General features: G+C 41.1%; 2 protein-coding genes, 1 non-coding gene and 1 pseudogene across 3 annotated transcripts; 1 reads left to right on the top strand and 3 right to left on the bottom strand.

The window, feature by feature from the left end:
* Window positions 1–888, top strand: LOC136176041 (olfactory receptor 4C3-like; annotated as a pseudogene).
* A 6,358-nt stretch (window positions 889–7,246) lies between these two features.
* LOC136175988 (olfactory receptor 4C45-like) lies at window positions 7,247–8,176 on the bottom strand. The gene has a single exon (XM_065946159.1). It carries the CDS (start codon window positions 8,174–8,176, stop codon window positions 7,247–7,249), a length of 930 nt encoding a protein of 309 aa, XP_065802231.1.
* Window positions 8,177–11,624: 3,448 nt separating this feature from the next.
* On the bottom strand, window positions 11,625–11,696 carry TRNAR-GCG (transfer RNA arginine (anticodon GCG)). Its single transcript has one exon. It is a non-coding gene; the product is annotated as a tRNA-Arg (tRNA).
* A 3,134-nt stretch (window positions 11,697–14,830) lies between these two features.
* On the bottom strand, window positions 14,831–15,739 carry LOC136175175 (olfactory receptor 4C3D). Its single transcript, XM_065945500.1, has one exon. The coding sequence runs from the start codon at window positions 15,737–15,739 to the stop codon at window positions 14,831–14,833; it is 909 nt and encodes a 302-aa protein (XP_065801572.1).
* Between the last annotated feature and the right edge of the window lie 697 nt (window positions 15,740–16,436).

Below are 16,436 nucleotides of genomic sequence, written 5' to 3'. Positions count from 1 at the left end.
ATGTCAAAACTTTTCATGCTGGGACTCTCACAGAACCCAGAAGCACAAAGAGTTCTCTTTGTGGCCTTTTTGACCATATATGGGATCACAGCTTGTGGCAATATTCTCATCATGATCACCATCACCTTTAGGCCCACCCTGGTTTCCCCTGTGGTTTTTTTCCTGGCCAACCTGTCCTTTACTGATACCTGTTATTCTTCTTCTTCAGCCCCTAGACCCATAGCTGACTCCTTGAGGAGGGGAGAGCCATCTCCTATGAGGGCTGCATGGCTCAGCTCTTTGGAGCTCATGTTTTTGAAGGTGCTGAGATCATCCTGCTCACGGTGATGGCCTACGACCGCTACGTGGCCATCTGCAAGCCCCTGCACTACACGGCCGTCATGACCCGGCATCTCTGTGCCCTGCTGGTGGGGCTGGCTTGGCTGGGGGGCTTCCTGCATTCCCTGGCGCAGCTCCTGCTGGTTTTGCAGTTGCCCTTCTGTGGGCCTCACGTCATCAATCACTTTGTCTGTGACTTGTATCCCCTGCTGGAACTTGCCTGCACCGACACCTCTGTCATCGGCCTGCTGGTGGTGGCCAACAGCGGCGTGATCTGCCTGCTGAACGTCCTCCTGCTGGCCGCCTCCTACCTCGTCATCCTGCGCTCCTTGAGGTCCCACAGTGCAGAGGGGAGGCGCAGAGCCCTCTCCACCTGCGGGGCCCACTTCACGGTTGTTGCCTTGTTCTTCGTGCCCTGTATGTTTACCTACATGCGTCCATCATCTACTTTGTCTATAGACAAAACCATGGCAGTGTTTTATGGTATCCTGACTCCTATGTTGAGTCCACTCATTTACACTCAGAAATGAAGAGGTAAAGAATGCCTTGACAAAGTTCTTCACACAGTAAGATCTTAGATGTAGCTAATAAGTTGGAATGTAGGAAATAAAATGACTTTATTTTGGAAAGAGGAACAAACCAAAACCTTTTCCTCATTGCCATATATACATCTTAATCCATCTTATCCATTCTTTCATCTTCACAGACTTTATGATTTACTTAGACTTTCATATGAATTGCCTAATTTGATAATAAAACAACTATATGAAATGCATATGGCATGAATGATTATTATTCCTGTTTTAGAAATTAAGAAACCATATCTATTGATGTGGTTAACTGATTCATTAAATCTAGCTTTGAACTGCCTGAAACAAAACTCAGAATCAGTTATTTTTGATCCGTCTTACCGATCTTTAAATGGCAATCTACACTGACATCATTGGAGGGAGTTTGTGTGATAATCAATTGAATTACAGAAATGAGAGGCAAAACCCTTAAAGCAAATAACTTCAATCACAGCCATATGTAGTAGTCTGTGTGCATACAAGTCTGGCTTCTCTTCCTTCTCATCACTGTTTATAGCATCAGCAGTACAGTTACTACAATACAGCAGAGGGTGAGATCTCAGTTCTGGAGACAGATCCACCTGAGTTTGAGTCTCATTTCCCATACTTCTTCACGGCACAAACTAGAGCAAGTGACAAAACCTTTATAAGCCTCTGGTGCTTGTCTTGAAAATAGACATAAAATAAACATGTCCAAAGCATTATCATAAGAATTAAATTAGACAATCTATGTAAAGCTTTTAATCCAATTTATGGCACATATGGCCCCCTAAATTTAGCTGCTATTTCTATTTCGACCTTCTGTAACCTTCCATAAAGAGGCTGCTTTCTTTCACTTTTCTGTATCTATTTAAAGTTTGAAATACATACTTCATTTAGAACAGAATGGTTTATTTTTCGACCAGTGATGGAAAGTGACATTTCCTTATATATTTACTGACTCTTTCTGTTTCAAACTCTGAGGGATCCTAGTGTTCTGAAGTTTAAAACATGCACCCATGTTCATTTCGTTCCTTTCCTGGAATGAGAGGAATGAAACTCTGACCATACCCATCCCAAGCTGCACCCTTTAGAAGTGTGGACTCCTATAATTTACAATAAGCTTATACCTTGTTTGACAAATAACTTGTAATTCACTGTGCCACAAGTATCAATTTTTTACATTAAAAAAAAAACCAAAAAACTAGAAATTAGTATGGAAAAATAATTTTCCTCCTACAAGTATTCAAAATCAGTCTCCAAGAACCATTAAGTTCAAGAGATAATTAGGAAATATTTATTGCTTTACCCTGAACTTCTATGCATAACAAAAACAACAGTTGCAGAATTCTTAGGCAAAATAATTGTCTTTCTTAACTTTACCACATTAGTTAATAGTTAATAATAGCTAAGTATAGCATATCTTGAGCCTTTACCAATTCATTTTTGCTGTTAGATTATAAAAATATAATTGAGTTAATTTCCCAATTAACTCCAAAAAATGAAATCATTGGGAGGGTTACTAAAAAGTAGCCAAGCCAGCTTCCCACAGTTAAATCTCAGGAAGCTTTATAGAAAAGAATACTTTTGAAATTCAAAAAGCACTTTTATTCTTATTACAGTTAAAATAGCAAATAGCCAAAAGGCTATTATTTTGTTGTTCAAGTCGTGATTAAGAGTGGCTCAATTATCTTATGAATACTGCTCATTTTTGAAAAATTTCAACCTGTTGGAATAAACACATCAGTAAACACCACCAGAACTTTTCTAGATGATTTATAAATTATTGCTGATCTTGTTTACAAAGGAAGTGTTATCTCCAAGACCATGTAAGATATTTTTTCCTCCTAAACACATATCTCTTTTAGAATTTAGAAAATAAGACACGTGTGTGTGTGTGTGTGTGTGCATGTGTGAGTGAGTGTAAATCCACTTATAAGCCCACTACCTAGACGTAATCACCATCAACAATTTGATAAATATCCTTTGAATCATCATCATCTTTTTCTTCTCTTCCACTTATTCCTTCAGCTATTTCTACAAACTTGGTTAAGCTTCTACCATTCTAAAAGTCACTCTCTGGGGCTAAATTATTTCTTTGTTTAGTTTACAAGGCATCTTAGGCAAACAAACATTTCTGATCCTCAGTTTGCACACCCAACAATGGGCAGTTTAGGGACTTCCCTTAGGGTCCAGCGGCTAAGACTCCACGTTCCTACTGCAGGGGGCCCAGATTCAGTCCCTGCTCAGGGAACTGATACCACAACGAAGCCTGAGAGCACAGCTACTGAGCCCTAGGGCTCTGGTGCCCACAGGCCAGGACTAGAGAAGCCCACGAGCCTGAAGCAAGATCCAGTTCAGTTCAGTTTAGTCGCTCAGTCGTGTACAACTCTTTGCGACCCCATGGATCGCAGCACTTCAGGCTTCCCTGTCCATCACCAACTCCCGGAGCTTACCCAAACTCATGCTCATAAAGTTGGTGATGCCATCCAACCATCTTATCCTCTGTTGTCCCCTTCTCCTCCTACCTTCAACCTTTCCCAGCATCACGGTCTTTTCAATGAATCAGTTCTTTGCATCAAGTGGCCAAAGTATTGGAGCTTCAGCTTCAGCATCAGTCCTTCCAATGAATATTCAGGACTGATTTTCTTTAGGATTGACTGGTTGGATCTCCTTGCAGTCCAAGAAACTCTCACAAGTCTTCTCCAAAACCACAATTTAAAAGCATCAATACTTCTGCACTCAGCTTTCGTTATAGTCCAACTCTCACACCCATACACGACTACTGGAAGAAGCATAGCTTTGACCAGATGGACCTTTGTTGGCAAAGTAATATCTTTGCTTTTAAATATGCTGTCTTGGTTGGTCATAGTTTTTCTTCCAAGGAGTAAGAGTCTTTTAATTTCATGGCTGCAATCACCATCTGCAGTGAATTTAGAGCCCAAAAAAAATAAAGTCTGTCACTGTTTCCATTGTTTCCCCATCTATTTGCCATGAAGGGATGGGACCATATGCCATGATCTTAGCTTTCTGAATGTTGAGTTTTAAGCCAAATTTTTCACTCTCCTCTTTTGCCAAAACAAATATTTCTTAAATTTTATTTTTTTAATTAAATTTAATTTTTAATTTAAAAAGATTAAAATTTTTAATTTAAAAATTTAAAAAGCAGGGCAATCTCATCCTTATGACCTTATGAAAGGAGATTGACTATGAAGAGCATTGTATCTAATAGGTGATAGGAGTCTAACGAATTGTTGAAAATATACTTGTGGAATAAAACAAACTGTATCTGGCGTTATTATCCCACTGGTCATGGCTACACGGCTATTGCCCAGCTACTTAATAAAAAGCTCACCATCTCTCTGGAACTCCCCTACCTCAGGCAGAGCATTATTTTATTTATTTTTATATATTTTAATGGACAACAGCAGGATGAATACATATTCATATCAAATACATTTGCTAATTTTAAAAAATTAACAACAGAAAGTACTACAGTATAAGCCAATCGTTATGTACAAACTAGTGCAGATGGAGAAGAAAATAATTTCAAAGGAATTTCCTGTTACATGGGAATCAAAGATTTTTTGAATCACCACCCAGTCACTAGCTGGGTCTTCTCAGACTCATACATTTCAGGTCTGTGAAAGAAAGTCCACTTTCCAATTGGTTAACACATGAAGGCCAAAAGGTTTCAAGAAGAGAATTCTAAAGATTCAAGGGAAACATGAGAGATTTAGTTTATTGGCTGTTTATATTAGAGGGGTGCAAAATGGTTTTGGTAAAGCACTAAGGCTGTGGGTCACATAGGCTTAGATTTAAATTCTTATTCAGTCCAACTTTAGATTACTGATCTCTAGTCATATAATTAACCTCTCTGACACTTCATTTCCTAATTTATGAAATGGGAACATTAATATGACTCAATTATTGGGCTGTAGTGAAAATTAAGTAAAACGAATATAAATCACTTTGCACAGGGTAAAAACACAAGTAGAAAAGCTGTCATAATTCTTTACAGTAGCATTGATTTATTTACATTCACACCATCCTTAGCATAGGTTCACCATTATGTTCAGGTGAAGAAATATTTAAGACAGAGATAAGTTCTACAGTTTGAGACAAATTAAAGAAAGACATAAATTAAGGTCACAAATCTGTTTCCTCCAAAACATATAAAATGAATGAGTACTCAGATGAAGACTTTATTCACAGAAAGGGCTCAGTAAACAGCTATCATTATCATCACTATTATCTTTGCTTTTACATCATCCTGTTTTACTCCAACTTTCTTGGGGACTACGACTAGATGTTTAAAAGATACATGTGATTTTTTTTAAACACACAGTTGCTTACATATATTTACAAAATGATCACTCATAGGAGGTTATGGCAAAATAAAATATCTATTTTTTAAAGCCTTTATATATACAGTGAGATCTAACCTGATAATAAAGTCCAAAGAACATGAGAAATGCAAAGCCAGCATTGCCTGATATTCAAATCCTTGGTTGAGAAATCTCATGAAAACAAGTTTCTGAGCTCTCCCTCAGAAATCCCAAGCTCTGTACAGAGATCGGCCTTTTGGTCTCTGGAACTGAGCTGTCCCTTCTCTTTCTTCCAGAGGATGGAACCAGGACAGGATCCACCATCAGTGAGAGCTTCTGAAATAAGTGCTGCTCAAGTATCTCACAGCTGATTCCACCGGCTCTCCCACTTGTCACTGTACAGATATTTAAGGACATTTTAATCCCAGAATAGGGAGTCGGTGAGGACTAGCTCTCATATTCAGAGACCTGCTCACGGGCTGACATGCCATATTTTGCAGTGAAGTGAGGCTGGGATGGACGTTTGGTCTCCCTGCGGTTGTGGGGAGTGAATAACAGTGGTGGTTTCTGGGCTCCTCCGTCAGGAACCACTGTTCCCAGCATCCCTTGTGCTCTGGTGGCATCTCTGAAGGCTACAACGTCTGAGCTATTTTAGATTTTCAGCAGACTCACTTTCCCAATTCAGTCATTTAATCCTCACAACTTAAGCAAGTGCATAATGTTAATTCCCTTTTACAGATGAAAAAACAACAACAAAAAAGTAGAGAGGTGAAGCAACTTGCTAACACTGACAAAGCTCATTCACGCTGTAGACAAGATGTGAAATCAAGACTTCTTAAGCCAAAACTCTTAATCTCTGATTTCAAAACAACTGCCTGTTTCTAAATCTCTTGGAATTTCACTCCATTTATGGTACGGAGTCTTTGCTGTAACGCAGATTTGTGATTGCTGCCAAGTTCTGGGCACACATTCTTGCCCTTGGTCACTTAGTCATGTCCCACTCTTTGTGATGCCAGGGACCGTAGCCCGCCAGGCTCCTCTGTCCGTAGGCTTTCCCAGACACGAGTACTGCAGTGGGTTGCCTTTCCTTCTCCAAGGGATCTGTCTAAACCAAGAACTGAATCCACGTTCCCGGCTTGGTAGATGGATTCTTTACCACTCCGCCACCAGCAAAATCTCTATGACACACACTTGTTCTTAAATCACTGGTAATTTCCCAAAAGAGCTGCTTCATTTTCCGAATCTCCTTCTCTTTTGTTGGAGTCTAAAACTACTTTAACGTACAGGTACTTTCTGCCTTAACTGTACAGACTTTATAAATGATGTTTCCTTTATGCTCGCCAATATTCTATTTCCAGTTCTTTTTGTGAACTACGGTATACTGCAGGGAATGATGGAAATTTAATTTTTGAAAACTACTTCTGTGTGCAAATCCTCTCTTCTTGGGAAAGTGATAAGTAAAAAGTTGGTTTTTTTAATTACTGCAGTGGGATAATATTTACAAACCTTGCAAACCTAGGGTGATTAGAAAAAGTGTACTTTGATAAATGTACTTTTAGAAAATTTCCTTTACTGGTCTACATTTTTTTCACATGCAGTTGCTTTCCCTCCTTTAAAATAAAGCTTCACTCTAGCTGTCGTGCTGGGTATCGTGAGCGTTCAACAATATTGCTGTTGGTCTGTTTCATACCCACAGTCAGGGCAACGTTATGACCTTTGTGAGCCCTTGGCACTTTCATCCTCATGGACTATTTCCTCCATAAAATATTAAAAATCATATTTTCTGACTGCATTGTTATATAGAGGACTATAATCCGAGTTGAATTTAAATTATATTAATTTTTTCTTGCTGCTTTAAAATTAAAACATTTCAGGGGCTCTTAAAACTATTGTGGTCTGTAGGCACTGTGTCAACTATGCCTTAATGGATATTAACCCTGGCTTAGAATATATGAGCCCCTGAAAAAAACTGATCCAGACTAAAGCAGGAGATCAATTTCTATAAAATATCACTCGTGATTTTTTTTTTAACCTGAATATTCCACACAAGGTTTATTCATCACCAGTTTTCATTATTTGTCCCCAGAGCTTCTTCATGACATTTTTCACTTCTGCATTTCTCAGGGTGTAGATTAAAGGGTTCAGCATAGGAGTCACTATGGTGCAAAACACAGTCACAGCTTTGTCAGTGGGGAAGGAGGTCGTGGGTCTGAGGTAGAGGAATGAACAGGGTACAAAGAATAAGACGACAACTGTGACATGAGAGGCACAGGTGGACAGGGCCTTGCGGCGCCCTTCAGAGCTGTGGGTCCTCAGAGAGTGCAGGATGGCAGCGTAGGAAGCCACCAGCATTGAGAAAGTCAGTAAACACAGGGACCCACTGTTGGCAGAAATCAGGGGCCCCAGAGTGTGCGTGTCCGTGCAGGCTAGCTCCAGGAGAGGTATCAAATCACACATGAAATGGTCAATGACATTGGGGCCACAGAACGGCAACTGAGCCAGGAACCAAATCTGGACCCCTCCATGGAGAAAGCCTAAAGCCCCAGCCATTCCAACCAGGGAATCACACACAGGTCGACTCATGACGGCCATGTAGCGCAGGGGCTTACAGATGGCTACATAGCGGTCGTAGGCCATGACAATCAACAAGACAATCTCGGCTCCAGCAAAGAAGTGCTCAGCAAAGACCTGAGTCATGCAGCCACTGAAGGATATGGTGTTCTTTCCAGAGACCAAGTCAAAGACCAACTTGGGTGCTATGGAGGAAGAGTAGAAGCCGTCTATCATGGACAAATAGGACAGAAAATAGTACATGGGAGAGCCGAGGGCTGGACTGGTGAAGATGGTGACTGAGATGAGCAGGTTCCCTGCCAGTGTGATCAAGTAGATGATTAAAAACACAGCAGATAAGAGTGTCTGCAGTCCTGGATTCTGGGTCAGGCCCAGGAGAATGAATTCTGTTATGTTGCTCATCCTCTCCATCAATTCTTGGTCCATCTGGAAAGATTACAATTGTCCTCAATGATGGTCTCAAATTCAATATAAAATAATTCACATGTACAGAATCAATCTATTTGGTGATACATAAATACTAACCACAGTTTTGTAAAGTGATTTTTGTAGTTTTGAGCAGCATCTTTTTGAGAACATTGCTGTTGTTTGGTCACTAATTCATGTCTGTCTGTTTTGTGACCCCATTAACTGTAGCCCTCCAGGCTCCTTTGTCCGTGGGATTTCCCAGGCCAGAATACTGGAGTGTGTTGTCACTTCCTTCTACAAGGGATCTTTCCAACCCTGGGACTGAACCCATGTCTCCTGCACTGGCAGGCAGATTCATCTACCACTGAGCACCAGGGAAGTCTTTTGGAAACATTATAGTGTTTCTTACTGATATTTTCTCATCATTACATCCAAATTCCAAAGTTTAACCTTCAATTCGCATAATCTAACTACAAAAATTACTTCAGTGAAACAAAACTGACTAAATTAAGTTAACCTTCTTAAACTGCAGAAAAAAGAATTAATTATCACTCACCTGGATTAGTTAACTGTAGATTCCTCAGTTTTTAAATTAACCACAGTCATTGTTTTCTTCCCACCAGGCATTAGCCCGCAGCTGCAAATAGACTTTGTATACTATTAAGAGGAACACTGAAGTTCTTTGTCTCTAGACAACTCTCTCATTTTCTGGATTTACTCAGAAAATGAACTGTTAGTTAAGAAAGTGGTAGCTCTACGATTTAATTTTGACTCGACTCACTTTCTTGGCTTCTTGTGAGGTTATAAACGCATCTTCAAACATGGATTATGAAAAGTTCTTCAAATCAGAAAAAACTGGCATATGGAATTATAGAATGTATGAGGAAATCAAATCCATTTGATTGGATATGGTTTTCTCAAATCAATTCTGCCAAAGAGTGTTAGGGAGCAATGAGTCCCAAACAGATTTTCAGCTTGTTGATTTACGGCTCTGTTGTTATTTATTTCAAGGTCCTTCTTTGCGATTCTTTCTTTGTGGACTCTAGAGAAGTGCTTAAATAGATTTTCACAAAGTGCAGCGTTTGGTAGTGCGTTGACCTGTCAAGTCCTCAGAGGATTAGTAATTGGCCCTGTTGGAATCTTTACTGATATGTCAGCCAAGGACTTTTCTTTGCTCCTATCTGGCTCCCACAAACAACACTTGGAGGCCAGAAATGCAGTTGAGCTTCGGCTAAACATATGACTCTGGCTATAGTGAAGCTGAGGCTTGGTAAGATAAGTGCAAAGTTTGGTGATAGGGCTCTGTCCCTCATTTTGGCATTGGTGACCCTGGCAGAGGATATATGGGGTGATTTTAGGCATATGTCAGAGTTCAGAGAATAAATTTTCTCTCTGAAAATATGAATGCTCAAAAGGGTATGGTTGCTCTGAGAATGGAAACGGCAGTCTTCAAGGTTATGTGCCAGCTTATCGTGGGACGCTGGGACATTTTTTGAGTGACTCCCTGAGGAGACTTGGAGGACAGGATTCCGAGTTCCCAAACACTGAGTAATTTAAGTCATAAACATATAAACTTCCTCTGGGATGAGTACCTAGGTGACAGATTCTCATGGTTTCTGTGGTATTCTCATGGCCTTCTCTCTACTCAGAGAGAGAATCATGGGAACTTACAGTAAGTCCTAGGCTTTCATGGAGTAGCCATTGAGAAAATCACACCCAGCTAGTCACTCACGAATCAAGACATCCAGAGGCAGAGAATAGAAACACTGCAGAAAGGAGGGTCCACTGCTGTCGTCTGATCCTCCGCTTCTGAGGTGATGAAGAGCCAGCTGGGACCCTGCACAGAGTCGCCTTTCTTTGTTATCAGCCTTTACATCTAAACCAAACGAATGCATTCCTGAAGTTCAGAACAGAGAGGAAGCCATGCACACAGCTCTGTCCACAACAGTGAACAAATTGGCTCCTGTGTGCTGCCCACCTCACTCAAAGTCTGTCCCTCCCCCTTGATTCTTTTATTGTTATACAATACATATAACAGGAAATTTTACCATTTTAAGTGCACAGTTCAGTGACATTTAATACATTTATTAATACATTGTCATGTAAACATCTTCATAAGTTTTTCATCTTCTCAGATTGAAACTCCACATCTGTTAAATAATTGCTTCTCATTCCTGCCTTCTTCTAGCCCCTAGAAACCATAATTTTGCTCTCTTTGTCTCTATGAGTTTTATTATTTTATACAATTAAATAAATTGAATTAGGCAGTATTTGTCCTTATATAACTGACTAATTTTACTTATAATAATGACCTGAGTGTTCATCCATGTTGCTACAAATGGCAGGATTTCCTTCTTTTTAAAGTCTGAATAATTTTCCACATAAGTATACAGCACATTAGAAAATCCATTCATCTACTGATGGAAATTTAGGTTGTTTCCACATCCTAGCTGTTGTGAATAATGCTGATAGTGAAAAGTGAAAGTTGTTCAGTCATGTCTGACTCTTTGCCACCCCATGGACTATACAGTAAATGGAATTCTCCAGGTCAGAATACTGGAGTGGGTTGCTATGCCCTTCTCCAGAGGATCTTCCCAACCCAGGGATCGAACCCAGGTCTCCCACATTGCAGGGGGATTCTTTACCAGCTGAGCCACCAGGGAAGCCCAAGAATACTGGAGTGAGTAGCCTACCCCTTGTCCAGGGGACCTTCCCAACCCAGGAATTGAACTGGGGTCTCCTGCATTGCAGGTGGATTCTTTACCAACAGCTACAAGGGAGCCCAAAAGTGAAAGTGAAAGTCTCTCTGTTGTGTTCAACTCTTTTCGACTCCATGGACTATACAGTCCCTGGAATTTTCCAGGCCAGATTATTGGAGTGGGCAGCCTTTCCCAGCCCAGAAATTGAACAATGCTGAAATGAACTTAATAGTGCAAATACTTCCTTGAGATCCTAATTTAAATTGTTCTGAATAAATACAGAAGTGGGATTACAGGACATACAGTACTTATAACTTTGATTTTTTGAGGAAACCCCCTCTTGTTTTCCAAAGGGTCTGTACCAATTTATATTCCCATTGACAGTAAAACAAAAGTCCCCATTTCTCCAAATCCTTGCCAACCTTTTTGTTTTGTATAATGAATGTTCAAACAGTGAGGGGATATCTCATTGTGGTTTGGATTTGATGATTAACGTTGTTGAACATTTTTTCATATACTTGTTATTCATATGTATGTCTCCTTTGTAGAAATACATATTCAAGTCCTTTGCCCATTTAAAAAATTAAGCTGTTGTTGAGCATGTGAACACTAGGTTAAAGTGAAAGTGAAATCACTCAGTTGTGTCCGACTCTTTGCAACCCCATGGACTGCAGCCTACCATGCTTTTCCGTCCATGGGATTTTCCAGGTAAGAATACTGGAGTAGGTTGCCATTTCCTTCTCCAGGGGATCTTCCCAACCCAGGGATTGAACCTGGGTCTCCTGCATCGCAGGCAGATGCTGTACCCTCTGAGCCACCAGGGAAGCCCTTTAGGTACTAGATACCTAAGTTATTACATGAAAACAATAATTTAATTACCTAAAATTTAATTTAGTTTGTTTCTACTGAGTTGGAACATTTGGCAGACATTGATTTTTCTAGTTCAACCTGAGTACATCTCTGACAATTATCAGCAGGGTTCCACATAGATACAATGGTCCTTGAGTAACCCATGAATAGGATTTCCTGAAATCTCTGTATGTATGGTCCATACTTTTTTAGTTAAATCTTTCTTCTGCTATGCAATGAGGTTTTCTACATTTTCTGTCATGTTTCCAATAGTAACACAAATTAACGTAAAGTGAACCATGAACTTCCAGATGTTCAAGCTGATTTTAGAAAAGACAGAGGAACCAGAGATCAAACTGCCAACATCCACTGGATCATTGAAAAAGCAAGAGAGTTCCAGAAAAACATCTATTTCTGCTTTATTGACTATGCCAAAGCCTTTGACTGTGTGGGTCACAATACACTGTGGAAAATTCTGAAAGAGATGGGGATACCAGACCACCTGACCTGCCTCTTGAGAAATCTGTATGCAGGTCAGGAAGCAACAGTTAGAACTGGACATGGTACAACAGACTGGTTCCAAATAGGAAAAGGAGTACATCAAGGTTGTATATTGTCACCATGCTTATTTAACTTACATGCAGAGTACATCATAAGAAATGCTGGGCTGGAGGAAGCACAAGCTAGAATCAAGATTGCTGGGAGAAATATCAATAATTTCAGATATGCAGATGACACCATCCTTATGGCAGAAAGTGAAGAGGAACTAAAAAGCCTCTTGATAAAAGTGAAAGAGGAGAGTGAAAAACTTGGCTTAAAGCTCAACATTCAGAAAACTAAGATCATGGCATCTGGTCCCATCACTTCATGGCAAATAGATGGGGAAACAGTGGAAGCAGTGTCAGACTTTATTTCGGGGGGCTCCAAAATCACTGCAGATGGTGATTGCAACCATGAAATTAAAAGACGCTACTCCTTGGAAGGAAAGTGATGACCAAACTAGAGAGCATATTAAAAAGCAGAGACATTACTTTGCCAACAAAGGTCCGTCTAGTCAAGGCTATGGTTTTTCCAGTGGTCATGTATGGATGTGAGAGTTGGACTGTGGAGAAAGCTGAGTGCCGAAGAATTGATGCTTGTGAACTGTGGTGTTGGAGAAGACTCTTGAGAGTCCGTCGGACTGCAAGGAGATCCAACCAGTCCATCCTGAAGGAGATCAGTCCTGAGTGTTCATTGGAAGGACTGATGTTGAAGCTGAAACTCCAGTACTTTGGCCACCTGATGAGAAGAGCTGACTCATTGGAAAAGACCCTGATGCTGGGAGGGCAGGAGGAGAAGGGGACGACAGAGGATGAGATGGCTGGATGGCATCACTGACTCAGCGGACATGAGCTTGAGTAAACTCTGGGAGTTGGTGATGGACAGGGAGGCCTGGCGTGCTGCGATTCATGGGGTCGCAAAGAGTCGGACACGACTGAGCGACTGAACTGAGCTGAACTGAAGCTGAGTGGGATGGGGAGACACTGACTGGGCTGGAGTTGGAGACTTGCCCAACTTCTCTTTTACCCCACTTGCTCGTTCACCCCCACTTCTGCCGGTGCTGTAGACAGTATCATGCCTAAGAAGTTAAATTACTCTTTCCCCTTGCTTTACACATTATATATACTTCTGGGTTTTGCTCTCCTTCAACTTGGAGAAATCCTAGTTAAAGGCTACCCATCCTTCTACAGTCTAAAGGGATGAATCAATGTTTAAAAAAAAAAAAGTTTTGTGACCGTCAGTGAAAGATTCTATTAAATGACTATCTGCCTATTTACTTAAGGGAAGGAGGAAGAACCAATGCCCTGTCTTAAGCAATGTCCCTGTAAATTAGAATCTCATCTGGTAAAACATTCTTACCTACCCTTTATTCTCCTTATATTCAGGAAATGCCTGTGTTTATCTAAGTTTTGATAAAATAAAAACTGTCCCACCCACCAGCAGTCTACTATTTTCCCGGAAACATAAATCTCCTTAAAGTAGCTAAATATCTCAACCTGCTGAGAATCTGATAATCAGTATGATGAGATGGTTGGATGGCATCGCCAACTCGGACATGAATTTAAGCAAAGTCCGGGAGCTGGTACGGGAACTCCCAGGGAAGCCTGGCATGCTGCAGTCTGTGGGGTCGCAAAGAGTTGGACACGATTGAGCCATTGAACTAAGCTGAATGATAAGACGTGGGGCCTCTCTGGCGGCTTAGTGGTAACGAACCTGCCTGCCAATGCTGGAGATTTAAGAGACGCAGGTTCAATCCCTGGGAGGGGAAGATCCCCTGAAGGAGGAAACGGCACCCCACTCCAATATTGTCACCTGGATAATCCCATGAAAGAGGTGCTTGGCTGGCTACAGGCCATAGGGTTGCAAGAGTCAGACACGACTGAGTGTCTGAGCGGTGGAGCAGGGTGTGCTAAGACCAGACCAATGCTCGATAAACCATACATCATGCAGGGGTGTTTGTGTGTGCGGGTGCAGGTGTGTGTGGTCACAGGTGCACACTGGACATTTGTTTCAGAATGTCACTCCACATTACAGTTAGCATACAATCATGCTTACGTTTTAGTGTATAAACCCATTCTATACACTTCCATGACTTTAGTTCAATCTTAACTGTAGTCCCTGTATTCTCAAAGTCTCATCAAACTATAGATTCTTTCTGATATCACTGTCAGTATAAATCAGGTGCAGGTGAATCATCAATAACTGTTGTGATCAGTACTCTGATGTGGAGAGTTGGAGGACCAGGTTAGTAACATTTCAAATAGGAGATTTGGCTCATGACTGAGGAAGGCTCCATCTCAAACACAAGTTGGGAAGAGAAATGTGGCACTTCCGTGCTCTGTGGTTTAGGACAAACTTAAGAATTAAAAACATGAAGGGGCATATACTCGCTTGCATGGTCAACAACGTAGGATATGGATATATCAGGCATAATTTCAAACATTCAAATCAGCTTTATTCTGAAATTTTTTGATGATTTCTCAGTTTTCATGATGACAATAAGAATTCTTCTCTGAGAGTGACTGGTCATTTCTTCCCCTAGGTTCCTGTATCCTCCATCCACAACTGCTCATTTTTTCCAGAGATTTTTCAGGGCATTTTTCACCTCTGCATTTCTCAGGGTATAAATCAGGGGGTTGAACATGGGGGTCAAAATACAGTAAAACACGGCCACTATTTTGTCAATGGACAAAGTAGATGACGGCCGCATGTAAATAAATATACAGGGCACGAAGAACAAGGCAACAACCGTGAAGTGGGCCCCGCAGGTGGAGAGGGCTCTGCGCCTCCCCTCTGCACTGTGGGACCTCAAGGAGCGCAGGATGACGAGGTAGGAGGCGGCCAGCAGGAGGAAGTTCAGCAGGCAGATCACGCCGCTGTTGGCCACCACCAGCAGGCCGATGACAGAGGTGTCAGTGCAGGCAAGTTCCAACAAGGGGTACAAGTCACAGACAAAGTGATTGATGACGTGAGGCCCGCAGAAGGGCAACTGCAAAACCAGCAGGAGCTGCGCCAGGGAATGCAGGAAGCCCCCCAGCCAAGCCAGCCCCACCAGCAGGACACAGAGATGCCGGGTCATGACGGCCGTGTAGTGCAGGGGCTTGCAGATGGCCACGTAGCGGTCATAGGCCATCACCGTGAGCAGGATGATCTCAGTCCCTCCCAGTAAATGGGCTACAAAGAATTGAGCCAGGCAGCCCTCAAAAGTGAAGGCTCTCCCCTCATACAAGGAGTCAGCTATGAGTTTGGGAGTCATACACGAGGAATAGCAAGTATCAATAAAGGACAAACACGAGAGGAAAAAGTACATAGGCGAGCCCAAGGTGGGGCTGAAGACAATGGTGATCATGATAAGCAGGTTGCCCCCAACTGAGACCAGGTAGACAATCAAAAAGAACACAAACAAGACCCTCTGCACCTTGGGGTTTTGTGAGAGTCCCAGCATGAAAAACTCCGTGACATTTCTTGAACTATCCATGAATCATGAGCTGCCACAAGAACTTGGGTGAAAAGAGGTTTACCAAGAAAAAATTGTTACTACTTCTTATAACACATTTCAAAAATTAAAAAATGGGGGAATTCAATGTGCAATATAATTAAACCAAATCCTGAATCCCAAAGCAAAAACATACATATTATTTTCTGCACTTCAAATCAGTAATTTTCCCAACATACAAAGCTAAATCACAGACAAAACAACTCCACAAAATATTACATCTCTTGCTTTGTAACCATTAAGAATAAATTCTCATTTTTTTAGATTGATATCTTCAAGGAACCTTTTACAATAAAAATTTTATATATATACAAGTTCATTAAAAATACCCAGTTATGGGAAAATAATTTTCCTAAATATTTTTCATAGCCACACTTCCAACTCCTAATTGTACTGTTCAATGCACCTGATTATCTTCTATATTTCCTCTACTATCCGCTATCACCATGGAAATCATCGTTGACTTTTCCCTTTACTGGTCCATCTTATAATACCAAAATGAATCACTGCAGCTTTTCAGATCTTATTCCTTAACCTTCATCCATTCATCCATTCATTTATTCATTCATTCATTTATTCCATAAACACTCTTGAGGACCTACCACACTGTGGGTTTCGCTGGTGGCTCAGTAAAGAATCTGCCTGCAATGAGGGAGACCCAGGTTAGATCCCTGGGTTG

This window comes from Muntiacus reevesi, chromosome 9, assembly GCF_963930625.1.
Source record: "Muntiacus reevesi chromosome 9, mMunRee1.1, whole genome shotgun sequence".
In the NCBI taxonomy this organism is placed as follows: Eukaryota; Metazoa; Chordata; class Mammalia; order Artiodactyla; family Cervidae; genus Muntiacus; species Muntiacus reevesi.
The sequence above is the reverse complement of the archived record's forward strand: the minus strand, read 5'-3'. Positions and strand labels throughout refer to the sequence as shown.